Here is a 26,153-nt window from a genome sequence, read left to right on the forward strand (position 1 = left end):
CCTCAGGGCCGGTCGACGGTACCTGTCCCCACACTCACCCCTGGGGAGAGGTTAGTCTTAAGTCACATGCTGCCCGCAGGCAGAGGTGTACGTGGTGCGTCTGACATGTGAAGTGGTCATTTGTAATGCCCTCCTCCTTCATTCAATAAAATTATTTTCAGAAATCACCATGAAATGAAATGAATAATTATAATGATCAGGGAAAATGCAGAAAGTATAGATGTTCTTTTATTGCATTTTTTATATTTAATCATTCCAGTAGAAACCTTATGATATTAAGATACTACAGTATAAAAGGGGGAAGATAATGGATTAATAATTTATAATTATGCTCATGTATTTTTTTGAAAAAAGGGAGGAAAAACTAACACCTATGTATTTGTGTGGACGAGTTAAGGTACCAAGTTTGAGACTATGATCTTTAGAAAGGGCTTTGTGTGAGGGCGGCCTGTGGCTGACACCTGGGAACTTGGCCCTTGAACTGCGCCCTGCATTCCCTGCCTGAGAAGGGTGGCCCCTGTACCCACACTATTTACACAAACAGTGCGCCTTATCCATAGCACTTGCTCTCCTGCTGGGAGCCCGGAATTCGGACACCTGCCAGGCCGAGGGCGCCTATGTGACCAGCCCCTAATAGGAACCCTGGGTGCTGGGTCTCTAGTGGGCTTTTCTGGGCAGAAAGACTGCACACGGTCATGCATTTTTCACTGGTGGGGACGGGGGTGTGCTGTGTGATCCTTCACGGGGAGGGGAGCAGGGGAAGCCTGGGTATGGATTTCCCCAGACGCCACCGGTGTCTTTTTCCTTTGCCGATTCTACGCTGCACGGTAATCTTGATGCAATTGGCCCTGAGGCCAACTGTGTGCTGAGTCCCTGAATTCTTCTGTTGAATCACTGCTGTGTGAATGGTCTGAGATCCCTGAAACATTACTCACTAGTAATATAATTTAATATAATAAATATACAATATTAAGGTTTCTGTGTAGAGCCTTAGCTGCAAATTTGTCCATCATCTCGTGGAAATCGGCACCGCGGCAGAGACACATTCATCAGGACACGTGCCAGCCTATTTTTGCCAATAGTCACTGGAAGAGCATGTTTGTTTATACAAACTTTATTTTCAGAAAGGCTTTAGGTTTACAGAAAAACGTTCAAGATAGAACACAGTTCCCATTAACCCCCCACCCAGTGTCCCATAGCATGAATGGCTTACATTATTATGATAATGTTACAATTCATGAACCCTTAGTCCCACATTATTATTAACTGAAGTCCGTAATGTGTTCACATTTCCTTGTTACCTATTACCTTCCGTCTGCTCCAGGATCCCACGTTGCGTTTAGACATCAACATCTCCGCAGGCTTCCCTTGGTTGTGACAGTTAGCTGGAATTTCCTCGTTGTGATGACCTTGACAGTTCTGAGGCGCACCATCAGACATTTTGCAGGATGTCCCTCAATTGGGATTTGACTCATGGTTAGACGAAGGGTATGGATTTTCGGAAGACCCCAGATGTAAAGTGCCATTTCCATCTCACCACATCAAGCGTCCAAATGATCAACCTCATTTAGTACTGCTGGAGTTGACCTTGATCACCTGTCTGAGGTAGCATGGGTCAGGTTTCTCCGCTGCCCAGTTAATCCCCCTCCCTCCCATCTCCACCCCGTCCACTGTGGGGAGCAATCACTGTGCGGCCGTACCGAAGAGAGGGGAGTTACATTCAGAGTGTCCATACAATTAATGGGGCTCTTTTGAAAGGGAGATTTGCCTCTTCTTCCACACTTATTTATGGTCAAGTATGTATGACCATGTTGTATTAACTTTGCTTTCCACATTTCTTTCATGAAGCAATGACTATGCAAATAGAAAAAGCCTTAAACGTAAGGCTCTGTTGGACAGAGGGTTCATGCAGATCTCATTCCATAGCACATTCCTGAAACTGGAGAACTGTTCATGCCTTTGTGTCTCTGGGATTCGTTCTAAAGGCTCTTAGATTGCTCTGGAGTTGACAACTTTTAACCATAAAAACTCCAGGCGGGACTCTAATGATGGCATTGAAGTGCCATGAAGTCTGTTTCTTGGTCTTTACGGTCTCAGTGCTTCTGAGATTTATTTCCAATCTGTTCTAGTAACGTCAGGCAGGCTAAGTGAGCTCAGAAAATTCTGGATATTTCATGCTTACTCTTATGATGAGTGCTCTTGCTTCAGGGGCCAGGTCTGTACCTAGGGCTTCTCCAAATAAGCCTAGTTTTAAAAAGATATGTAATAAAAATGTAAAAACTTGTAGTTTATATAAATATTATGAAAACAGTAGGAGCAATAACCGTTAAGAACAGAAGTCAGCAAACCATGGCTCACAAGTCAAATACAATTGGCTGCCTGGTTTTGTATAGCCAGTGAGCTCAGAATGAGTTTTCCATTTTAAATGGTTGGGGGAAAATAAAAAAGAATAATAGTCCATAATGTGTGAAAATTACGTGACATTCGAAATGCCGATAAAGTCGAGCGGAGCACAGCCGTGTCCGGTTGTTTGCTGTCTGCGGTGCCTTGTGCGGTGATAGCAGAGTCGCTGCCACAGAGACTGTGTGGCCTGAAGGATCTACAGCCTTGGCTCGGTGCCTTCCACAGAAAAGTCTGCCGGCTCCGGGCTTAGTGCTGACACCAGTGCAGCTGTCCCCCCTTACCCATGGTGCCACTTCCTGAGGTTTCAGCTACCTGTGGTCAACCCCACTCTGAAAATATTAAATGGCAAGTTCCAGAAAAAATGTGTTTTAAATCGCTCACTGTTCTCAGTAGCAGGGTGGAATCTCGTGCCGACCTGCTCAGTCCTGCTCAGATTCACACGTGGATCTCCCTTAGTCCACGGCCGTCACGCTGCCGTGCTCCCTGCCCGTTACCCACGTAGTAGCTTCTGGGGATCAGGTTGATTGACTCTTGCAGAATCACAGTGCTTGTGTCCGGTGGCCCCACGAAGGGCCAGGTGGGAAGGAGCTCTCTTCTCTTTTTTCGAACTTGGAAAATGGCCAGGAAGCCTCTGATTGGCAGGCAGGTGGGGATGAAGGCAGGTAGAGTGTGTCCTTGGCCTTGACACAGGAAAGGAAATGTTCAGATGGTCTCCGAGTTCTTAAGTTGGGAAGTCTCTGTTTATTGCTTCATATCCCACCTGTTTTCCTGTGATAGCCTGTCACCCTCAGTCTTCATTTTTTTTCCTTATCTTCCCCAAACTTCTCATCTACAGCTTCCCCAGTTCCCCCACCCCTCCCCCACCCCTCCCCCCACCCACCACACACCATCTTCTCCCTTTAATTGAGTCGTCATTTGCCAACTCATTCCAGGACAGGGGACTGATGAGAGCAGGGGCTTGATCATTCACTGCTGTGTTGCCAGCACCTGGCATGTAGTGGGTGCTCCATACATTTTTGCAAACTGGAGTGACTTCCCTTGCCCTCTTGGACCTTATAGTTGTCCCTGTTGTCCCCGGCCTCTCTGTTACTGGACAGGGGCCTGGCCCTGAGTGGGGCTGCCCAGGGCCAGCTGGGGTGTGTGGGTTCTTAACTTTGTGTAGGAGAGATTTCACAACGTGAGTCCAGGGGGCTGTGAGGGCACATTTATTACAGCTGGGGACAGTGAAACATGGAAGGGCTCAGCATGGAGGAAGCAGCAGGAGAGGCTGGGCGGGGCTGCCTGAGCTCACTGGGGTCAGAGAAGAGGGGTCTCGGGCACAGGTTCAGGGGATCAACCTGGGACAAGCTGCCACTGCCCACTGCCCAGAGTTTAGGAGACCCGTGCCTGTGGGGGAAGAAGTGGGGGAAGAGGAAGGGAAAGGAAACGGCGCAGGCTGCTCCCAGAGGAAGAGCGTGAGCTGCGTCCTTGAGGCATTTATCTCTCTTGTGGGGGGCAAAGGGGGAATCTTAGGGGACGTCTCAGAAGAGGGTTTCATCATTTTTCCAGGTGCTCTTTCAGGTGGTGGTCTCCAATGATTGGTCAGTGGCAGGGAAGGAGGTCTTCAGTCACTGCAGCTGGTTTTGCTGCTTTTCTGGGCCTGGAGCTGAAATATAACTGATGCCTAGATGTTATCTCCAGGGAGGTGACCATCTGCACGTGGCTGTAAATTGCTTGGCCAGTTGGTTCAGCCACCTGTCTCAGTTTCCCTATTCCCCTTGCCAAGGAATTTTCCTAGCTTCTTACTATCCTGTCTCACCACCAGCCTAAGAGCATCAGGATGAACCTTTCACAGTCTGAAAAATCAGGTGTTAACTAGTTGCACCAGGAACCCTGGGCAGTTTAGCTGGCAAAGGTAAAGAGTTTTCATAGGATTTTGTGGAAGAGTGAGGTGGCACGAAGCAGTGTTTTTTTTTTTTTTAAGATTTTATTTATTTATTTTTACAGAGAGGGGAAGGGCAGGAGAAAGAGAGGGAGAGAAACAGCCATGTGTGGTTGCCTGTCACATGCCCCATGCTGGGGACCTGGCCGGCAGCCCAGGCATGTGCCCTGACTGGGAATCGAACCTGTGACCCTTTGGTTCACAGTCCTGTGCTCAATCCACTGAGCCACATCAGTCAGGGACAAAGCAGTGTTTTGACAGGCCCATGCGTGAAGGGGCCTCCACATTGGGTCTGGGATGCGGAGTGGACCTGGATCCCGTTCCCTTAGGAACCATCCAGTGGAGATAGCTGTGGAATGTTGTGTTCATGATGTTGTGCTCTGCACCTGGGCTGGAAATCCGGGCTCCTTTCTGACAAAGTGAGGGCGCTGAAAGTTTCATTTTTCCAGGAAATTTCAAACAGCAAAGTTTCTGCTCATCTATAATTTTGGAGTTCAAAGTTCTTTTTGAGGAAAACAGCCATCACTTTAAAAAGGGGTCTGTTATAACACTACAGCTTCAGCGGGGTGCCTTTGAGAAATACTGTCCCTTTGCACTTTGCAGCTGGTCTTGTCTGTGTACGTCACTTTGGCCTGATGAATGGCCCAGGATGCACTGTGATCCTCTCCCAGTCTACGAGGAGGACGAGTCTTTGTGTTTAGTGTGAGGGATGGGTTGGAGGAGGCAAAGCAGTCAGGAAGGAGGCTGTTCCTTTAGGTCTAGTCTGGACCTATAGAGAGAAGTGGGTAGATGCAGGACAGATCTTGGCTGTAAAAAAATTTTTTTATTTTTTAATTTTTTTTTATTTTATTTTTTTAAAAGATTTTATGTATTTATTTTATTTATATTTAGAGGGGAAGGAGAGAGGGAGAGAAACATCAATGTATGGTTGCCTTTTGTGTGTCCCCTGCTGGTAGTTGGCCTGCAAGGAACCAGCCTGCAACCCAGGCATGTGCCCTGACTGGGAATCGAACTGCGATCGGCTGGTTCGCAGGCCCGAGCTCAATCCACTGAGCTACACCAGCCAGGGCAAAAAATTTTTTTATTCAATAATGGAACCTGGGGGGAGAGGGAGGAGGAGGCATGGAAGGTGGTGACCTGCGCTAAGGAAAAAGGGAAACAGATGAAGCGGTTTTTGGAGAGAAGAGGCTGCCTTTGGGTTCAGCTGGGCTGAATTTGTCGTGCAGCCTCATACAGATGTCTGATAAACACCTGGACATACCTGTCAGAGTGCAGGCTGTAAGGCCAGCTGGACCTACATTTGGGGGCCGGCACAACAGAGTGGTGAGAACTGAAGTCAGGAGGAAGGATGTTACCTCAGGGAGGGTGTGTGGGGTGAGAAGAGGAGATGGCCATAGGAAGCAGCATGAGGAAATCCAGTAGAGCAGAAGCCAGGAAAGCTTTGAAAATTACGAGAGAGGAGGAAGGAAGCCAGGAGGTGAGAGATCTAGAGGCCCAGCAAGGAAAGCTTTAAGAGCGAGGCAGGAATGAAAACTGGGAATCACTGCATATCAGGACAAAGTACCCTTTGGATTTAGTGACAGGGCCCCTTGGGCCAGGTTTCAGTGGTTTGGGGACTGAGTGGAAGGTGAAGACATGAGGACAACAGTCTTGAGACATTTTGGAGTGAAGGGGAGATGGGTATTAGCTGGAGAAGGGCATGGAGGTCAAGAGAAGTTTATTTAGCAAGAATGGAGAGACTAGAGCACATTAAAAGGCTACTAGAAAGGACTGGTAGGAAAGAAGGCAGGAAGGGCTTGGTTACCAGCGGGAGATAGGGGCGTGCTGTAGAGCAGAGGTCGCAGGAGGAGAGGAAACCAAGCCCTGGTGAGGAGGTTGTACTCTCTTCAGGTTGGGAGGGCGCTCCTGGCTGAGAAGGAGTGGTGAGGAGTGAGAAGCGTCAGAGGAGTTTCCTGGGTCTTAGTCCACGGGAGCCTAATTAGTGGAGGGTCCCGCAGCTGGGTAAGCAGCTTCTTTTTTCTCTAGCCGTACCTCCATTGGGGCCCACTTTCCTTTTCGGGTTACCTTCACCGCCAGGTGCAGCCGGTTTCCCATCTACACCCCATCCTCTGCCACACCTCTTCCCAGCCACCTCCCAGCTCCAGTTCCGTACTCCTGCCCAGACACCTGACCCCTCCCCAGGTCGGCCTCCTTGACTTCTCGGAATCCCCAGCTTCTCGCTTTCCCAGACTCCGTTTCCAGCCCCTTCCCCAGCTCCTACTCCAGCTGTCCTAGCATCATTCCTTTCCCACCCGCAGCTTCTGCCTGCAGCTGCCCGAGTCCAACACTGCCTGTTGGCCCCACCTACATCTCCGGTCCCGCCCAGCCCCTGGCCCCGCCCTCACCCTCCAAGGCCTGCTCTCTCCCCACGAGGTAAGTTGCCATTGGCTGATTCCTGCACAGGACTCCGCCCCCTCAGCCTCCACTTCTGCGATTGCGGCAGATAGACGCCTGTCAGCGCTGTCCCCTGGCAACCGGGCTGGCCGCTGCGGAGGAAAATCCTTGGACAGCCCAACCGGAAATCGGAAAGCGAATCCAGTTGGTGAAGCTGGAAAGGTGAGTCCAGTTTAGTGATGACGGGAGGCAAAAGTGGCTTGAAAGTGGGTGTAGGGTTCAGGGGCAATGGCCCTGGTCCTGGAGCAAAGGTGCCCGGAGTCCAGGGCTCTGAACCTCCCTGGCCACCCATGCCTTTCGCCTCTAGATAAGGGAAGGTTGGGTGGTGGGGTGGGACAGCTTCGAAGAATGGAGGGTCTTTCCCTGTGGTCAGTCAGAACAAAAGTCACCTTGCACCTCCAGCCTTTCATGTGCTGGAGACAAGAAGGGCCCAGCAGGTGCATCCCAGGGTCGAGGTCAGCTGTCCGGAAGGGGGAAGGAAGAGCAATAGAACTGGTAAAGACGTGGGAGGGACGGGTGCTTCTGCGGGAGGAGTCGTCAGGGGGGGTTATGGTGGAATGTGCGTGGGCGGGACGGGGGAAGAGAGACCTTCCTTCTTGTATTCTGGTCACAGGACTAGCTTTTCCCCAGGTTTAGTTGAGTCTGATCACTAAATGCAGTGCTAGATGGGAGAGGAAAAGGCACCACTCCTGGCTCGCACCTCTGCAGTGGGGCTCTGGAGGCTGGAAGCCAGCCTCTGGCAGGCCAGGTCACCTTTTCACCAGCGCAGACGCTGCTGCCTGAAGGCTCGCTCTGGCTCAAGCTGCCCTTTTGCAGAATGGCTGCCGGTTCTGGGACATAAGCAGGGCTTGGAATGCGCCTGTCCAGATGAGGCAGTTGAACTCTTCCCAGGAAGGGGGTCCTGAGAGCCAGTCACCACTCTCAGGACAGTGGCCCCTTGGAGGTTGGGAGTTAGAGGTTGACAAGCCAGGGTGAAGAGCACCGCCAAACAGGAGCCAGTTGGAGAGGCTCTGAGGAGGGTCGACTGGATATCCTATCATGCCCGTTAAGCAGAGAAGGGCTCCTGGCTCCCCGCACCCAGCACTGAGGGAGTTTGCTCCTTCCACGCTGGGCTGTTTTTCTTATTCCAAGGCAGAAACTCAACGTTTCCTTCATCTGTTTCTGTCTCTGGCTCCAGAAAGCAGAAAGCAGAATTAAGTATCCTGTGTTATTACCTCATTAAATCCTTTCACCTCATTATAGGGTTAGTGGCACTTCCTCTATTTTACCAACGTTCGGAAGGGTTTAGTAACTTGCCCCCAGTGGTAAAACCAGGAAGAGTCAGAACCTGAACTCACATTTGCCCTTCTTTGCTTATGCCGTAACTTCGGAGCCCAGGCCCCTGTGTGGAGAGGCGAATGTTCTGGATCTGATCCAGTGCAGTCAGTGTGGGCTCCCCCACTCTGCCCCAAGGCCCCACCTCCTTGGAAACCAGGGTTTCTCACCCTCTGCCCTACTGACATTTGGGGCCAGGTAATTTTTTGTGGTGGGGGATCCTCCCGTGCACTGTAGGATATTTAGCAGCACCCTAGCTTCTACCCACTGGAGGCCAGCAGTGACCCCGTCCACAGTTTTGACAACCAAAAACCATGGCCAAATGTCCCCTGGAAGACAAAACTGCCTCCGGTTGAGACCTATTGGTGTGAGCAGTCTTAGAGTAACGTAGAGGTGTGTTCTCCTGAAAGAGAACTTGATATAAGTAACCTACAGAAGACTCAGGCCAGCGGAAGGTGGTTCTATGCTCAACTTGCCAGGAAAAAGTCTGTCCTGCATTGTGAGGTGTGCCTGGGCCTGGCTCAGGAGGAAGCCATTGCTAGGGAATGAAAGAAAGCTCAGGAAATTGCATTTGGGGAGAAATAAGATGCACTGAAGGCCTTCATGTCCTTTATAAAATTGATGGAAGAGATTTGTGGTGTGGTTAAAGCAATCAAGGCTGGGATGAAAGAACTGGGGAACTTTGTACCATTGCCAATACTTCATCTGGCCTTGCAGAAGCTCTTTAAAAGGAAGTGGGGCTCCTTGGAGCTGTTTTGAGATGCATCCCTTTCCCCAGTGCCCTGCAGACTAAACATGGTGGGCCAGAGGTGGGGGCCTGTTGTTAGAGGCTGCCCCTCTTCCCATAGGCCTGAAGCTCCTACTTGAGGCTACTGCACACCCTTCTCCCTCCTACTAGAAAAACCGGGGTAGCCTCTGGGTCTTTCCTGGTGTCTCCTCTTGTCCCTGCCCAGTGCCCATCCCCACGTGACTGTCTGCACCTCTCCTGTGCGTTTCTGCCCAACTTGGCTGCTCGCCCAGCTCACTCCTTCTTTCAGCGTCTGGGCACTGGGAAGCCTGGCCGGGCTGCTCTGTACTGATTTGTTTTCAGACAACAGTAGAGGAACCTATTTCCAGTGGAACAGAGGAGGAGGTGGGGTGGGCTGGAAGAGGAGCAGATGAGAACCCCCTTGCTTTGCAGCCCCTTCTGGTACCTTCCCCATACCAGACCCTGCCTCCCTGAATTTGGTGTTCACCCCACACCTTTGTGCGCACTGACCCCACTTTCCCAGGTGAACCTCCTGTGGGTGCCCGGAGACCCAGCCAGGACATGTCTTGACTCCTGCATTCTTCTCACCCCGAGCCACACGGATCCCTGCAGCACTTGTCTGTCTCTCCCTGCGAACAGGGTGCTCCTGCAGGTCCAGGCCTGCCTGAAGCTTCCCCTGTCACCTGCTCTCTCTGGTGGGCCTGGCCCGGGAGATGCTGGGCTGTTTATTGAAGCAGTAGAAGCGTGTGCTGATATCAGGAAGTGTCCTGTGGGACGTGCCCCTGAGAGGCACAACCCCTGGAGGCACCGATCCCACAGTCACGGAGCATGTGGAGACTTCCAAGCAATGGTGTTGCGATGTTGGCCGCCTTTTAGCCCCCTCAGTAGGGCAGAGGGTGAAAAACTCCTTAACGAGGCTGGTGCCCCCTAGGAGAACAAATCATTGGTTTTGAGCAGGGAGGAAGCTTTCTCAGGATCCTGGGAATCTGAGGTGAGAAATTTAGATGTCTTCGTCTTTTTTAAGGAGAAGTTGGAGGTGGTGGTGTCTTGGATCTTGCTCTTGCTGCTGGTGGCTTCTGGGCTTGTGTTCTTCAGGCTGGGGTGGATCGCTGCCCTGCGTGTGCCGAGTCCCTGCCATGGCCTAGGCCTGGTGGGCTGTGGGCTACAGGGGTAAGGCATCCTGGAGCCATCCCATTGTGAGCGGTAGAGGGAGAGGCATTGATCCAAAGAGCCCAGGTACTGTGGGCCCGTGGCAGTGAATCCCATAGGAGCTGAACATGGGGTGCTCAGGCCTCCTCAGGACCTGGGTCAGAGCAGCCACCTGGGACTTGCCCACAGGAGCCCATAAGGTGGTGGGAAAGGGGGTTGGTCTGCCTGAGAGACCAGCAAGGAACGACACAGCCATTGGACAGGCACTCCCCCATGCCTGTGTGCCTGCCGGGTTGGCTTAGGGACTGGGCAGGTGGCTGTGGGGCAGTCTCTTTTGTGACTTTCAAATTCTGGCCAACCAGTTAGGCATGAACCTGAGTCTTGGGGTGGGGGATGGGGAGCAAGCAGAGTGCACCAGGGTGGGTCTGTCTCCGATTCGGTGAAAGCAACAGTCAGTTCTAGGAAAATCACAAGTGCTGGGTGGCCTTGGAACCCGAAGGCCAGGTTTGGTGGTGAGGCATACAAGGTGGCCAGTGAGGGCCCGCTGAGCCAGACAAGGGGCAGAGAGGAACTGCCCAGAGGGAAAGGCATCTGATTCCCCGAGGGGACTGCACAGAGCCTGGGAGCCTGCCTGGGGTGGGCGCAGCCTCAAGAGTTCAGCTTTGATGTGAAGCTCTGCTAACCTCTCTAAAAACCTTTCTCCCATGCGCTGGGGACGATTTCATCTCTTCCAGTGTTTAGGTAAGTTGTGGGCCTTCTCATGTCACAACCTTAAGGTATTCTAGCGCAAGTGAAAAAGTATGATTGTTGGTGTGAAAACGCCATCTAAGAATGGAATAAATTCACTAGGGTGCACTTTCGTCCATTTACCTTTTCAGGGTTTCAGCAGAATAGCAAGATAGGACAAATTTTCTGCTGACCTGATAAATTAACACAGATTTTGAGTGATTTGAATTTCCCTGGTGTGTGTGTGTGTGTGTGTGTGTATGAGAGAGAGAGACAGAGAGAGACAGAGTGTGTGGTGGGGAGTATGAACCTAGAAGCACTTTTGACTGATGCCGTCATGGTTTGCCAGTGATAGACGCTGTGTAGACAAAGGGAAGACCACCGAGCAAGCTCCCCAGGGAAACCCCACCCCCATTCCGTTCCTGCTAAACACGAGCGGGGCAGTGTCCTTCCTCATGGTACCTCTGGCCCCTTTCTGTTCTTCCTGCATCTTTGTGAAACATTATTGAGACACCGCGTCTCTGACTCACAGCCAATCCCGACTTCACCCTCCTGCTGCAACCCTCCCAAGGAGGCAGCCCCCAAACTGTCCCAAGCCCCCCATGCTCCCTCACTGCAGCAACTTGGACCACATGGGTTCTCACTCATCTTTCACCAGTGGGTGTGGACATATTTTCTATTCTGATTTCTCCTGGGCATGGCCTTGGGATGCTCCGTGATGCATGCTGCACGTGGGATATAGGAAATTAACTGCAGAATTTGTGCTGTTAGTGCCCTCCTTCTCCCTTTGCTTTGCATGCTCTCCTTCTCTCTGCTGTATTTAAAAAGCAAATGATACTGACTCATCTCCCAGTCTGGTCCTAAATGATCAGGTTGTTTCTTGGGGTTCTTAGCAGATTGACGGAAGGGAACAGGTCTGCCTTGGCACAGCCGTTTGGATTGTACCCCTGGTGGGGGCCAGGAAGCAGCTGGTGCTGCCCACTCACTGTGTTAGAGATGAGGAGAGCCTCGTGCAGGCTGGACCTTGAGCCCAGGCCTGAGGTTTCCTTCTTGGCTCTTCGGCTCTGAGAAACCTGAGCCGTGGAAGCATTTAGATCAGATGGCCCATGAGTGACAGCCCTAAACTAGGGTGCATAAGCCCTCATTTCCAGCCAGCCTTTGTGAGTACACCACAGTCCCTCTCCAAGGAGCCTTCTGCTGGAACCTTCCTGTTCAGATGGTCCCCCTGCCAGGATGGCGGAGATAAAAAAGATGGAAAAAATAACAAGAAAGCTGGAGAGGGTGTAGTGAAATGGAACACATGTGCTTTGCTGCTGGGAATGGAAAATGGAAAACGGTTTGGTGGTTCTTCAAAAGTTCAATATCAGATTACCATAGGACCCCGCAGTTCCGTTCCGAGGGCCTGTCCCCTCAAATGTGAAAGTGGACACTCAAACAAGTACACGTGGATAGTGCTGCCATCAGCGTGTGTATACGAACACCCAAAAGGTAGAAAGAGCCTAAATGTCCATCCACAGGTGAATGGATAAGCCAAATGTGGTATCGGCACACTGGAATATTACTCGGCCACGAACAGGAATGATGTGCTGACACCCGCTGTACCGTGGATGAGCCTTGAAAACAGTCTGCTGAGTGAAGTAAACCAGTCACAAAAGACCACATATGTATGACTCCATTTACGTGAGAAGCCCAGCACAGGCAGATCACACAGAGAGGGCACATTGGTGGCTGCCGGGGGCGAGGGGGAGGGGGAGGGGGAGTGACTAGTGACGGTTATAGGGTTTCTTTTGGACGTGAAGGAAATGTTTTGAAGCTCCACAGAGGTGGTGTTTGCACAAGACTGGGAATGTACTAGATACACTGAATTCTATCCTTAAAAACGGTGACTTTTATGTTAGGTGAATCTCACCTCAATAAAAAGAAAGGAAAGATCCCAGCGGTACCCCACTTCCCCTTGAGGTTTTGCACAGCCAGGACTCGATGGGCCTGTCGTTCACTCTCTGAGCCCTCCTAGGCGGCCTGGCCCTCCCTCATCGTCCTGCGGGAGCCTATTGACCCTTGCGTTGACCTTTGCGTGGACTTAGTTTGTGGGGTACTTGTCTCTCCAGCAGTTTCACCAATGCCAGTTTCCAGATTAAGTTTTAGGATGAGAATTAGGAGTCACAGCACTTGCCTCTTGAAAGATTTGTTTCACCTGAATGTGCTTTTCTCCTTTGAACCTACGGATTTGTTGGTGGTTGACCCCTTTCTGTAATGAGGTCTATGACAATGAATGAAGGTCATCAAAGGTCACCAGGGGTCACCTGCCTTTGGGTACTAGTCACCACAAACCCTCCTGAGCTCAGTGGCTGGATAATTCATCTTGTTAAGTTATCACAGCAATCTCTGGGGTGGGGTTGTAATTATTGCCATTTTAGAAATGCAGAAGTTGAGGCACCGAGTTTCTGTAGCTTACCCATGCCTGCACAGCTAGTAGGAGGCAGAGCCATGATCACAGAGGAAAACTTGTCACATGGCATGTTCCCTGTGTCCATGGTATTTTCTTCTAAAAAAACTTTACATTTCCTTTTATTGTGAGTGACATTAAGCATTATTTCTAAGGTACTTTTTTAAAAAAGATTTTAATTTTTTAGAGAGAGGGGACAGGAAAGGGAAAAGAGAGGAAGAACCACATCAGTGTGTGGTTGTCTCTCACATGACCCCTACTGGGGACCTGACCTGCAACCCAGGCATGTGCCCTGACTGGGAATTGAACTGGCGACCACTTGGTTTGCAGGCTGGCACTCAATCCACTGAGCCACACCAGCCAGGGCTGTCCATAATATTTTCAAAGATGTTGATTTTATTCGTATACATGTGATCATCCAGGCAACATTATTTTTAACTCAGGTTTTTAAAAAAATGAATATTTAGATGAAAATGGCTGGGTTTTTTTCTACCTTTTAATTGTATTAGCCTATGAACTGTGCTTTCAAACAGAGAAATCTAAACTGTTTGGCAGTTATGAGCATGTTTCTCAGAGATCACAGAAGTCAGGGCCAGGTCGTCACACTCGCTTTTCTTGGCTATTAAGTCCCACCATGTTGAAGCAGCAGCATCAGATAGCTCTGGTGTGTTTGAACTGCATTTTGCAGTTAAGTCATTGTTTATTAACTTGATCGTATAATTACCAGTGCTTGTTCCCCATGGTGATGACATTTTGATTTTTCTCTCTAACTTGCTGTTGTTCCCTTCCGCAGAGAGCGGAGCCAGACGCAGGAAGAATGGGGAACAGCGGGAGCCGCTCGGGGCCGCGCGTTTGTTCACAGTTCCTCCCGGAGGAGCAGGCCGAGATGGACAGACTGTTCGGTGCTCTGTCCTCCGAGAAAAGCGGCTCCAGTACCTCGGCCAGATCCTTCTCCCTGGAGGCCCTGAAGGCAAGTGCGTGGTCATCATCGGTTAATGTTTAGTCTGGAGTCTGTAAACTACGGCCCACGGGCCCAAACCGGCTCTCCATTTCCATAAGACTTACCTTTAAAAAGCTGGTTTTCTGTAGAGAGCCAGACAGTATGGACTTCCACCTCTGCGGGACACTGTGGCCTCGGTCACGGCAACGCCTCTCTTCCTTCAGACCACACTTCTGACTTGAGATAGGACAGAGGGCCGACCCTGCTTCCCACCCCTGACCATGGCCTCCTGACTTCCCTCCTGGTGACAGACCAGGATTTGTAGATCTAGTAACCTCGAAGTTCAAGTGTCCCTTTGCCTTTAGGGTTTGTAGGCAATCGATGTCCTAGGAATCTTATGGTGCTTCTAACAAAATAATGTTTCAAAGTCAAGGTTCCCCTGACAAGGAGTTAAAACTTCCCATTTCCCCAACTTTTTGTCCTGCTCCATGGGGCGTTTAACCGCCTGTCCTGAGGGCTCAGGCTGAGGCGAGACACTGGCAGAGAGACAATGCCAGCCCGTCTCCCTGGGCCGTGGGAGGGGAGGCAACACGGGAGGGCATTTTAGTGCCTCCTCTTCTGGAACATGTGGAATAGGAGCTGATGGGCCCTGGGGGTCCCCCAGTGTACTCACTACGTGTGAGCGGCCGGCCAGGGAGGTTATGCGGGTCCCAGCTGTGTGGAATATGTACGTGTGCACAGGTATCTCCACTAGAGCAGAGCCACCCATCCACCTGGTCCCCTGGCATGTTGGGGCAGACAGACCCAGCCCGGCCAGTTAAGGGCTTGACTGCAGAGTCGGTGGCAACGTTCATAAGTGTTTATCGAGAGAAATGTGGGTAAAATTGATCAGAGAACCTTGGTGAGTGTATAAAGTTTCCTGTGAGAAGGAATTTGTGATTGCTTTTCTGGTAGAATTTTGAAAATACCAACAGAACTAGAGGTACTCTTTCTGAGTAGTTAGGTGGGACGCGCTTCACAAAATCTCGGGATACCGACGTGTCTCGAGCAGTATAGGCAGACCTCTTACCGGAGAATCCGGTTTGCAGACTCTGCTATGATGGAAGTTGATGATTTGCTTTCTCTCACCATTTGTGTTTAATCCCTGGACAAAATCTGATCGGATGTTGGTCAAAAGGAAAGCAATATTTACAGGATGTAATTGGAAAGACATTAATAACTAGATTTTAAATTTAAATAAAAATTAACAATGCACATTGAGCACAAAGAACTGCGATAAGAAATGAAAGCTGGCTGATATATTTGGAAGTCTGCAGTGTAGAGGAGGCCAGTTTAGCTATAAATAGACTTCTGCACCGTCTGTTCCTACACTCAGACATGCAGATGGCCGCTCTCAGTGTAGGATGAAGGAGACGCTCTAAGCAGAGCGAAGGGCAGATGCTGGCCACAGGCAGGAATGACATGGCCGATCTGGGGAGACTGGAAAGTCTGGAGATTTGGGAACAGATTGTGGAAGAATCTGGTGGCCAAGATGAGCTACGGGCCAGGTCATGTTATATATGTGGTGTGGTGTGGTGCCTTGGAAGGGGAGAGGGTACACGAGGGGCTTTGGGAAGCACTGTGCTGGTGGAAGCATCTTGGGGTGGCAGTGGTTGGCCTTGGTCCCCTTGTCACCATGTTTAACTTGTACCCTGTCTAGCCTTTTCTCCTGCTTGTCCTCCACAGAGCCACATTGGGGAAGCTCTTCCCCCAGAGATGGTCGTCAGACTGTACGATGGCATGCGGAGGGTTGACGTGACGGGACAGGCCAAGGGACCCAGCGGGAGTGTCTCCCGGGAGCAGTTCACAGTGTCGATGTCCCACCTGCTGAAAGGGAACTCCAAGGAGAAGAGTCTCATGATCCTGAAAATGGTTTCTGCCACAGGTGGTCCTGTGAAAGCAAGAGAAGTCCAAAAGGTAGAAAGGCCAGGAGGACCACTGCAGCCATCCCACGTGGTCTCGGTGCCCTCGGGTGGGGGACTCAGGATGGAGGCGTCATAGAGCTGTGTCCACCTGTGGGGAACTCTAGATCCCCAACTGGTTGAGGTCAGGACTCCTAGACAAAGGCCTTGGCAAAACCAGACTAGCCACGGGTGTCATTAGAAAAATGAGTCACTACCTAAGTTCCATTATCTTTTCCCACAGAGGGTCATTGTAGTTGACATTCAAGAGATAAAATGCTCTTCCCCGTCTCGATATGACGTGGGTCATCGTTCAAGGCAAAAAGGTCATTAATAGTAAAATTGTCATCTTTAAGTTTACAGAGGATCTCGTTGGCTCTGTAGTGCATGTGCTAACCCACAGACAGGAGCTGAGAGGCTGGACTCAGAAGAAAGCCCCAGGCCCCCCGCCCAGGGTGCAGGTCCTGGCTGCACAGCTGTTCTCCGAGATGAAGCTTACAGGCAAGTGCCCTGCGTGTGTGTGATCGTGCTGAGCCCTTGGTGGTGGCGTAGAGTGACTGCGGTAGCCTTGCAGCCTCGCAGTGACTGCGGTAGCCTCGCAGCAAAGTTCTGAAATCTGAAAGCCTGAGTCTTCCTCCTTGGGGAGGCTGTTTAGATTGTCTAATTTGGTTGGCCTATGACAGCTCGTAGTATTTCCTTATAATCCTCATTCTTCAAGGTCAGTGGTGATGTCCCACATTTACTGCTGATTTTAGTCATTTGAGTCTCCTCTTTTTTTCTTGGTCAGTCTGGCTAAGTGTTTGCCTATATTTTGTTGATATTTTCAAAGGGCCAACTTTTGGTTTTGTGGGTTTTCTCTGTTGTTTGTCTAGTCTGTATTTTGTTTACTTTTACCCAAGACTTCTATTTCCTTCCTCCTGCTTCTTTTAGGTTATTTTGGTCATCTTTCTAGTTTTTTAATTTCTTTTAAGACTTTTAAATTTAGTTTGAGAGAGAGGGGAAAGGGATGAGAAAGAGAGACACGTCCATCAGTTGCCTCTTTCCCACACACCCCCTCTCGTTACCTGGCCAGCACCCTGGGCATGTGCCCNCATATGACGTGGGTCATCGTTCAAGGCAAAAAGGTCATTAATAGTAAAATTGTCATCTTTAAGTTTACAGAGGATCTCGTTGGCTCTGTAGTGCATGTGCTAACCCACAGACAGGAGCTGAGAGGCTGGACTCAGAAGAAAGCCCCAGGCCCCCCGCCCAGGGTGCAGGTCCTGGCTGCGCAGCTGTTCTCCGAGATGAAGCTTGCAGGCAAGTGCCCTGCGTGTGTGTGATGGTGCTGAGCCCTTGGTGGCGGCGTAGAGTGACTGCGGTAGCCTCGCAGCAAAGTTCTGAAATCTGAAAGCCTGAGTCTTCCTCCTTGGGGAGGCTGTTTAGATTGTCTAATTTGGTTGGCCTATGACAGCTCGTAGTATTTCCTTATAATCCTCATTCTTCAAGGTCAGTGGTGATGTCCCCACATTTACTGCTGATTTTAGTCATTTGAGTCTCCTCTTTTTTTCTTGGTCAGTCTGGCTAAGTGTTTGCAGTCTGGCTAAGTGTTTGCCTATATTTTGTTGATATTTTCAAAGGGCCAACTTTTGGTTTTGTGGGTTTTCTCTGTTGTTTGTCTAGTCCGTATTTTGTTTACTTTTACCCAAGACTTCTATTTCCTTCCTCCTGCTTCTTTTAGGTTATTTTGGTCGTCTTTCTAGTTTTTTAATTTCTTTTAAGACTTTTAAATTTAGTTTGAGAGAGAGGGGAAAGGGATGAGAAAGAGAGACACGTCTATCAGTTGCCTCTTTCCCACACACCCCCTCTGGTTACCTGGCTAGCACCCCGGGCATGTGCCCTGGCTGGGAATCGAACCAGTGATCTTTTGGTTCACAGGCCAGCACTCAGTCCACTGAGTCACACCAGCCAGGGCATCTTTCTAGTTTTTTAAGCTGGAAGGTAAGGATAGTGATTTGAAATTTCTTCTTTTTTAACATAGGCTTTTATAACTACAATTTTCTCTCTAAACACTGCTCCATTGCTTCCTGTAAGTTTTTGTATATTGTATTTTTGTTTTCACTCATTCTCAGTATTTTCTAGCTTCTTTTATGATTTCTGTTTGGCCTGTTTGCCATATAGTTGTTTGTCATTCAATTTCTACACGTTTGTCTGTATCCAAAATTGCCTTCTGTTACTGGTTGATAAGTTTATTGTTTTGTGGTTAAAGAACGTATGTTCCATAATTTCAGTCTTTTTAAATTTATTGAGTCATGCTTTATGATCTGACATGCTGTTCTGGAGATTGTTGTATGTACCCTTGAGAAAAATGTGAATTCTGTTATTGTTGAGAGAGAAACAGTATATGTTTACATTTTTTAAAAAAAGATTTGATTTATTTTTAGAGAGAGGGGAAGGGAAGGAGAAAGAGAGGCAGAGAAACATCAATGTGTGGTTGCCTCTTGCACACCCCCCACTGGGGACCTGGCCCGCAACCCGGGCATGTGCCCTGACTGGGAATTGAACCAGTGACCCTTTGCTTCACAGGCCCGCTCTCAATCCACTGAGCTACACCAGCCAGGGGTAAATATACTTGGGATTTAAAATACCTTCTGGGGCATCTCTGTGCAAAGTAGACTTGTTTTGTACAAGTATTACTGTTTTATTATAAAGCTGGATTTTTAAATGCAGTTTGAAAATGGGTTATATTTCAAAACTTCATCTAAGCGAGGTATTTGGAACTTAGAAAGAATAGCAAGATGTCTATGAAGTGCTGCTAGTTTGTCTCCTGGTGTCACCAGTGTATCACTTCCACTCTTAGTGGGTAAGGGACAGAGAACGGGTCGGCGATGCTGATTCGAAACTGCCCAGCACAACCGTAGTTCATGAAACCTGCTCTTCCTGATAAACTGGAGGGGCGCCAGATAAGTAACCAGCCACTGCCTTGACTCAGCCAACGACGATGCACTCTCCATCCTTTGCAAATGGCTTTGCTGGGGCCAAAGCCCTGGACCAGTGGCTTTGGTGCAGCGTTCTTGGAGCCTTTGCTGAGAGTTCCGGGGCTCGCCGAGGAGGTGGCTGTCTGTCTGGGCCTCTGAAAAGGCCCGTGCTGGGAGGGGAAAAAAGCATGAGTGTTGACGTTGAAGTGTTTAGATTCACACCGACCAACAGATGTGATTCATGCACGAAAGTAAAACACACGTGGAATTTTAAGTATTCTAGTAGCCATATTAAATAATAAAAAGAAACAAGTGAAATTGACTTTAATAATATGTCCAAAATATAACTTAACATTGGCAATCAGTCAATCAAAAAAGATCGAGCTATTTTACATTCTTTTTTCGTACCAAGTTTTTGAATTTGGGTGTGCATGTCACACTTGTTGCACGTCTCAGGTCAGACAAGCCACGTGCCGAGCGCTCAGAAGCCACAAGAGGCTCCCGTGTGGGATGGCACAGGTTTAGGTGAGTAGATATAAAGAGGCGTAATCACCACTGATACTGTTTTCCCCTCCCCTAGACGGCAAGAAGCTGCTGGGGCCTCAGCAGCTGGACTGTGACTGTGACCCAGCTGTGATCGAGGACTGGGTGTTCAGGGTCCACCTGGTGGCCACATTCCTGAGTGTGGTCATCCACAGAGGCTTTCTCCTGCGCTTGCCCCTCGATCTAGCCACTCTGGTCCCCCAGCGCGAAGTTGACCGGGGCCAGGAGTTTGAGAGTGTCTTGGACGTGCTGTCAGTCATCTATGTCAACTCCCACCTGCCCAGGGAGCGGCAGCACCGCTGGCACCTGCTCTTCTCGTCCGAGCTGCACGGGCGCAGCTTCTCGCAGCTCTGCGGGCGCATCCCACACCAGGGGCCCTGCGTGCTGCTCCTCGAGGACTGCGATGGCCATGTCTTCGGTGGCTTTGCCTCCTGCTCCTGGGAAATCAAGCCTCAGTTTCAAGGTAAGACTGACTCGGCCACTGAAACCCAGGGGTAGCTTGGCACTGGTTAGGAGTCCTGGTCAGACAGCTGCGGCGTGGGGACCTCTCATCCTGGATCAGGGGTGCAAGTGTCAGAAAGGATGTGCGCGTTTCTTTCATCGTCTCCTCCAAGGGCTTGTCCAGACGAGTTGGGGGGAACGTGAAACATGGCGCTGCTTTATGGTGGGTGAGTGCTTCACGGATTGCGTTTTGATTCTGACAGTGGGGCTGGGGAAGCAGGACAGGTGTGCTCACCCCGGATGCCAGGTTTCTTAAATGATGCCAGGTCCTGGCCGTGGGAGTGGCAGGGCTGCGGGTGCCGCACACAAGGTTCTTTCAGGTGGGTGTTTTCTCTCACAGGACCGTCTTCCCTCCCTAGGACCTCCTGTGCGTCTGCTTTGCTGCTCCTGCCGTGGTTGTCAGCTTTGTGGTTTTGCTGGAGTTGGGTTTTTTTTTGTGGGGTCTCCAGTACAACAGATAGCTCTACACGAGTTATTCCCCTTCCTCGGGGAAAACGCCCTGGTAAACATTTTAAAGGACCGTTGTTGAAAACGCCCGTGTGCTGGGCAGACTTGGGTGAAACTGCCTTCCCAGGGTCTGTGGTCACTGCCTGTCCCACGGTGTGTGGCCCGGCTGCCCCAGTCTGTGTTCTGGGTGGGGCTCCTCGGAGCCAGCAGCTGTGACATGGAGGGCTTTTCCTAGTGACTCTGAGAGACCCAGTGCCTTCCCGCTCTCACTCCCATGGGCCTAGTGAACTCTGAGCAGGGGTTAATACCCTCCTTGGCTGGGTGAGTGGAAGGGGGAGTCCAGGGAGATTCAGAAGATGGAGGAGAGAGGCCTCTTGGACGAAGACCGCACTTCCGAACCAGGCGGTCATCAGCTCCCACCCATTCTACCTGTGTCGGCCCCCCCCTGCCGCCCCCTCTCGCCCTCTTGCTCCCAGCAGTGCAGTGCAGCTGCCTCCTCTCTGGCCTCTGCTTTTAGTCTGACCCCTTCAACCCATTTGCCATATCCGGCTCTTCTCCCGGAAACTCTTTAACAGACCAGCTCCCAGCCCTCAGGGTGGTGCACCTCATCTCCTTTTCGTGACCCAGTCCGGTCCCCGTGCCATCCCTGCTCAGTCCCACTGAACTTCCTGCGGTTTCCAGCACAGGCTGTACTCCCCTTGTCTCAGGACTTGGTGTGTACTGCTTTCTCCCTCCTCCACCTGTTTGCACAACCAGCTTCTTGTTGGGACTCAGCCCAGGATCGCCTCCTCCGGGAAGCCTTCCCAACCACACGAGGGCCGTGTGCTCCCTGTGGTCTTCTCTCGGCTGCACACCTCGGGAATCATTCCTGTCTTTCCTCCGCTAGGCTGAGCGTCTGTCAGCAGGGGCGCTGTGTCCAGGTGCAGAGTTGCCATCACTGGAGAGGGTTTAGCAGTGGCGGCAGCCCCTTTGCCTGGGAGGTGTGGACGGAATCCTGAGAGGAAGGTTGGGTACCTCCTTCCTGGAGATTCTATTATTTCTAGGATTTTATTTTCTCTCTGTTTTAGAATGTTCTAGATCTTAAATGCAGTTGCTGCTACTGGCTCTTTCAGAGGAACGCTGTATCAGGTCCCCAAGACCACCCACACACCAGTGACTCACTAGCAGCACTCATGCACTCAGCATAAAGCTGCGCTCACAGCCATGGCTTATTTCCATGAGAGGACCAGAGCGAGACCCGCATAGGGAACAGCGTGTGGGGTGTCGTTGGGGGGTTCTAGGCACCAGCTCCCAGAGTCCCCTCCCAGGGGAGTCATGCAGGATGTGCTGACCCCCCAGCAATAAGTTGTGATGACAACGTGAAGTGCTGTCCAGCAGAGAAGCTCAGTAGGGACTCGGTGCCCAGGGTGTTATTGGGGGCTGGTCACATGAGCACCTTCTACTGGGCTTGTCCCAACACCCCAGACTCCCGGGGGAAACAGGCGTTCAGCACCAGTCCCTCTGTTTGCACAGTTTGGGCCCAGGGAGCCACTCTGATCAGTTCTAGGGGTGGTGGGGACCCCCCAAAATCCAAGCTCCCCGGTGCCAGCCGAGGGCCAGCCTTGGAAGCAGGCCACACTGCACACCCACCTTCCCTTGTCACAGCGTCCCAGGGGGTGGCACATTCTCCCTGCTATGCCGCTTCGAGGCTTATGGGAGTGACGAGTGGCCCTTTCTCTTTCTCTGTGTGGTTGGAAACGGGAGGAAAGCCCTGAGAATTGCTTTTACAGACAAAACATTCACTTCTTCCAACTCCTTTAATATTAACTCCAGGTTAGCGCTGCAGGGCCTAATGTTTTATTAACATGCAGAATTCCTCTTCCTGAAGAACCGTGGAAAAAATGCAATGGCCAAGTTCCCCAACTTGAGTTCATTCTGTTCTGAAATACGGGGCTGGAGTTCCAGCAGAGGGCAGCCTCGCACCAGAGTCAGGTCAAAACCAGACCGCGTTCTTGTCTATTTGTCTTGGAAACAATCCCTTCTGTTTGAGACTTGAAGTGGAGTGACGGACACAGGGTCACTTCGGTTTTACTCTGTCTTCTGTGGTGCAGATGACAGGCCAATGGCTTTTGGACTGAGCATGGAGCCTCAATAGCCCAGCTCTGGTCCCGGGCAGGGGGCTGATTTCTGTCGGCCTTGGCTCCCCAGAATTGTGGGAAAGCAGTGTGTAAACTGTGTCCCAGTGGGGGGTGTCAGGTATTGCTGTTGTGAGCATTAGGCGGGAGCCTCACTGTTGGTGTGACGTTTTTGCAGGTAATACTGACTCCATGGGTCCTCACCACCCCATCCTAGAAAGACTCCCCCCACGCGGCGTCCCTGCTGAGGGCTGGCCTCCTGGTGGCCTGGAGTGGGGTCCATGGCAGCGGAGGGGCCTCTGCTTTGTGGCCCCATCACCTTGCTTCGTGTTGGGACCGAGTACACATTGGCTGAAAGACAGCCTTGGGGTTGCAAAGCAGAGTGATGCCGTGCCCAGCACCGGGGGCAGCAGGGTGGGACCAGGTAGCTCATTGCTTCTAAAATCCTGGAGTGACTGCTGGCCTTCTTGCTCCTTAGTTAAGGGGGCGCCCACCTTTCCTGACTGGGATGTATTCTTCTGATGGACAGTGGGCAGAGTCCCCATCTCTGCTTCTCCGGTGAGAGCTAAAAAATGTCCCCAGCAAGCTGATGTTTTATTTTTAGTTGTCACTCACCCTCAGCTCATCCTCTGGGGCCCTGTCTTCTGTGCGGCCTGGGAACTGCCCACGGGTCTGCAATGGCTGGGCCCCTGGGTGTGTGTGCGCTCGGGGCACATCTGGAGACCCATGTGATGGCCCTCACTGCTGTGCCTTCAGAGCGGTGGCTTGTTTGCACTCCCTGCCTCTGTCTGTACGGCTCAGGTCGGCGATCCTGCTCATTTGTGCTCTGGTCACTTTCAGGGGACGACAGATGCTTCCTGTTCTCCATCTTGCCCAGCATGGCTGTGCACACTTGCACGGGCTACAACGACCACTACATGTACCTGAATCAGGGGCAGCAGACCATCCCAAATGGACTGGTGAGGACTGGGGAAGAGCAGGGCCTCCCGCCTGGTGGAGTCCATCCCGGTGGTGTGCCAGGCCGACACTTCCCGACACCTCAGGGGCACCGCGTGCATTTGGTCATGCCGGCAGGCCGTGTTCCCTTCATGCTGCCCGAGTTTCCCAACTAGGAGAGAATTTCTCTTGTGGGAGGACGGAGTCTCTGTTGGGGTGTTTTGGTGCTTTGTATGTAAATGGTGGATTTGACCAATTTTCCTGGTAGTCAGATGGTTGGCCTATGGCCTTCATTGCTGGACATGGCATCAGTGTCAGACCTGTCACCAGGCCCTGCTACCCTGCCACTTGCCTGGGGGAGGAGCTGGGGGAGGGGCAGGCCCAGGGCTAGGTGCCCTGGACCCATGGGGAGCTGTCAACAGTGACTCACAAAACAAGGTACAGAGCTCCAGTTGGGGTGGCCATACCTACTATTGGCTCTGTGCTCCAGCCTGGAGACTGAGCTGCAGGAAGAGGAGGAGGAGGGTGAAGGCCAAGGGCAGGCTGAGGGGCTGGGGTGGGCAAGGGGGAGGCCGAGGTGAGGGGCTGTGCCAGGTGCCCATGTATATACACACCAGCCTGGCATCTGCAAGCCAGCTGAGTGCGGGTGGGAAATGGGTCTCTTGCCAGCACTGCGGCCAGTTTCTTTTCTCGGCTTAACAAAACACTCCTTTGGGGAACTTCCAGCCCTGGGCTTGTAGAGCCAGGGGCCAGGAAGGCTGGTTTCCCTCGGCAGGATGGAGAGTGCCCCTGTGCTCCTTTCCAGGCTTGTGCGTGCCTCCCACAGGGTCACATGGGGACCCCCCAAACACCTCCTAGAAAGGGCAGTTTGGTGACTGAAGCGGCAAGGGCTTTGGCCTCAGGAGCAGCACCCAGTAGGTCCCCAGGAATCGCCAATAATTAGTCCAAGGGAGAGAAGTGGCTCTGTGAATCGACTGTATTTTCTTGCTTTGGTCTCTTGCTCAAAAGTAGTTCCGGGTCATCAGGGACACGAGGAGGCACCCAGACAAGTGATCAGGGAGGCGCAGCAACAGCTCTGTTCTCATTGCCATGAGCTTCGAGCCAGCAGTGTGGTGGGTGGGGGCAGAACAGCCCCGCCGCACCCCCTGGTCGGCTTCCTGTTTTCTCTCCTTGCAGCTGACATACTGAGAGAGGGGCTCACCCCCTCAGCCCAGTGCCCTGGCCTGTGTGGGATGAGTGTCCCTGCCCACAGGGTCTCTGTCACCGAGTTCTCGGGGCCCCGATGGTGCGCCTTCTCTGTCCTCTGCTGTCAGCCAGGGCAGCCCCATGAGGAAGAGCCATGAGCTGGGAGTCCGGACCCTCAGTGATTATTCCAATAACTTGTAATGGGATATGTGCCAATCTACACATTTCAGTTAAAAGAAGAAAATTACATTCACTTCTCATCCACCCTCCTCTCAGACTGGTACCCGAGACTGATGTGGGCTGGGAGGCTGACCTTCAGGCCAAGGAGGTGCTGATGGCCTTCCCTTCGCAGGGCATGGGCGGGCAGCATAATTACTTCGGGCTGTGGATTGACGTTGACTTTGGGAGAGGACACAGCAAGGCCAAGCCCACCTGTACCACGTACAACAGCCCTCAGCTGTCAGCCCAGGAGGACTTCCGGTTCGAGAAGATGGAGGTGTGGGCGGTTGGAGAAACCTCCCAGACGGAGCTGGTGAGCATGGGGGACATTTCTCCACTTCCCTGGCTTTACCCCTTTTCCTGGATGGAAGCTTCTAGAGACAGTTTATTCTAAATTTGTTTCTATCAGCTGTCATTTTCAGTGGACACTTTCAGCTGGCCAAAGAGACGCCAGTGGGTGCACAGCAGAGTCCACAGTGGGGGTGTGTGGGGTGGGGGAGGGGGTGGGGGGATTAGCAGAATGAACCGCCAGGGAAGTGGGGCCTGCCCAACGTGGGGACTTGGGTGGGTGGGTGGCCTGATCCGTAAGATGAGGAGGGTCTATGGTTCTGCAGTGAGTCATCATTGGGCCTTCTGCACCTTGTCACCTCCCTAGGATGGTGTGCCAGGGTAGGGGAGTGTCAGCGAGGGCGCCAGAGCCCCCACCACATTTCCTTGTGGCCCCAGTGGGATGCTGATCCACTCTAGTAAGGTTGAAACCAGCACGGCATCACTGCCTGTTCTGTGCTGCACGTCATTGGTCACTGAACTCACCCACTTCCCTTTTCCCAAGGCCACCAGCAAAAAGAGCGTTCTCGATTCGAACCTTGAGGCCCAGGTCCTGCTGCAGATCAGTGGGCACACTCGCCACAGCGAAGGGCTCCGGGAAGTCCCCAACCAGGAGTGAGGAGAAGCCCGGAGCACGACCCTCTGGACGAGAGCACACAGCTTGCCCACCTTGTTCCCGTCCTGTGCACACCTGGTTTTGACGCAGAGCCGCACTGGCCGTGTCCAGGTTGTCCTGGACGTGCTCAATCGGGACAGTAAAATTCCTCTGATGATTAGTGGGTATATTTTCCAGGTAACCCGAGTGTCAAATCAGCAGCTTAGCTCTTACACTCTGTTAATTTAGACCACTGAAATGCAAAGACACTGAGACATTTGGGGCCTCTGGTGGGATCAGCATTTCATG

The 26,153-nt window shown here is 51.6% G+C and overlaps 1 protein-coding gene across 1 annotated transcript; it reads left to right on the forward strand.

Moving 5' to 3' along the window:
* The first annotated feature begins 6,786 nt into the window (after positions 1–6,786).
* On the forward strand, positions 6,787–26,022 carry MEAK7 (MTOR associated protein MEAK7). The gene is made up of 8 exons (XM_037040278.1): positions 6,787–6,919; positions 13,934–14,110; positions 15,806–16,036; positions 16,377–16,521; positions 19,558–19,983; positions 23,423–23,541; positions 25,056–25,235; positions 25,755–26,022. Exons 2-8 carry the CDS (start codon positions 13,958–13,960, stop codon positions 25,866–25,868), a joined length of 1,368 nt encoding a protein of 455 aa, XP_036896173.1. The 5' UTR covers positions 6,787–6,919; positions 13,934–13,957; the 3' UTR covers positions 25,869–26,022.
* Positions 26,023–26,153: the final 131 nt, after the last annotated feature.

The sequence above is a fragment of the Sturnira hondurensis genome, unplaced genomic scaffold, assembly GCF_014824575.4.
Source record: "Sturnira hondurensis isolate 20B ecotype Veracruz unplaced genomic scaffold, ASM1482457v3 Scaffold0002597, whole genome shotgun sequence".
Lineage (NCBI taxonomy): Eukaryota > Metazoa > Chordata > Mammalia > Chiroptera > Phyllostomidae > Sturnira > Sturnira hondurensis.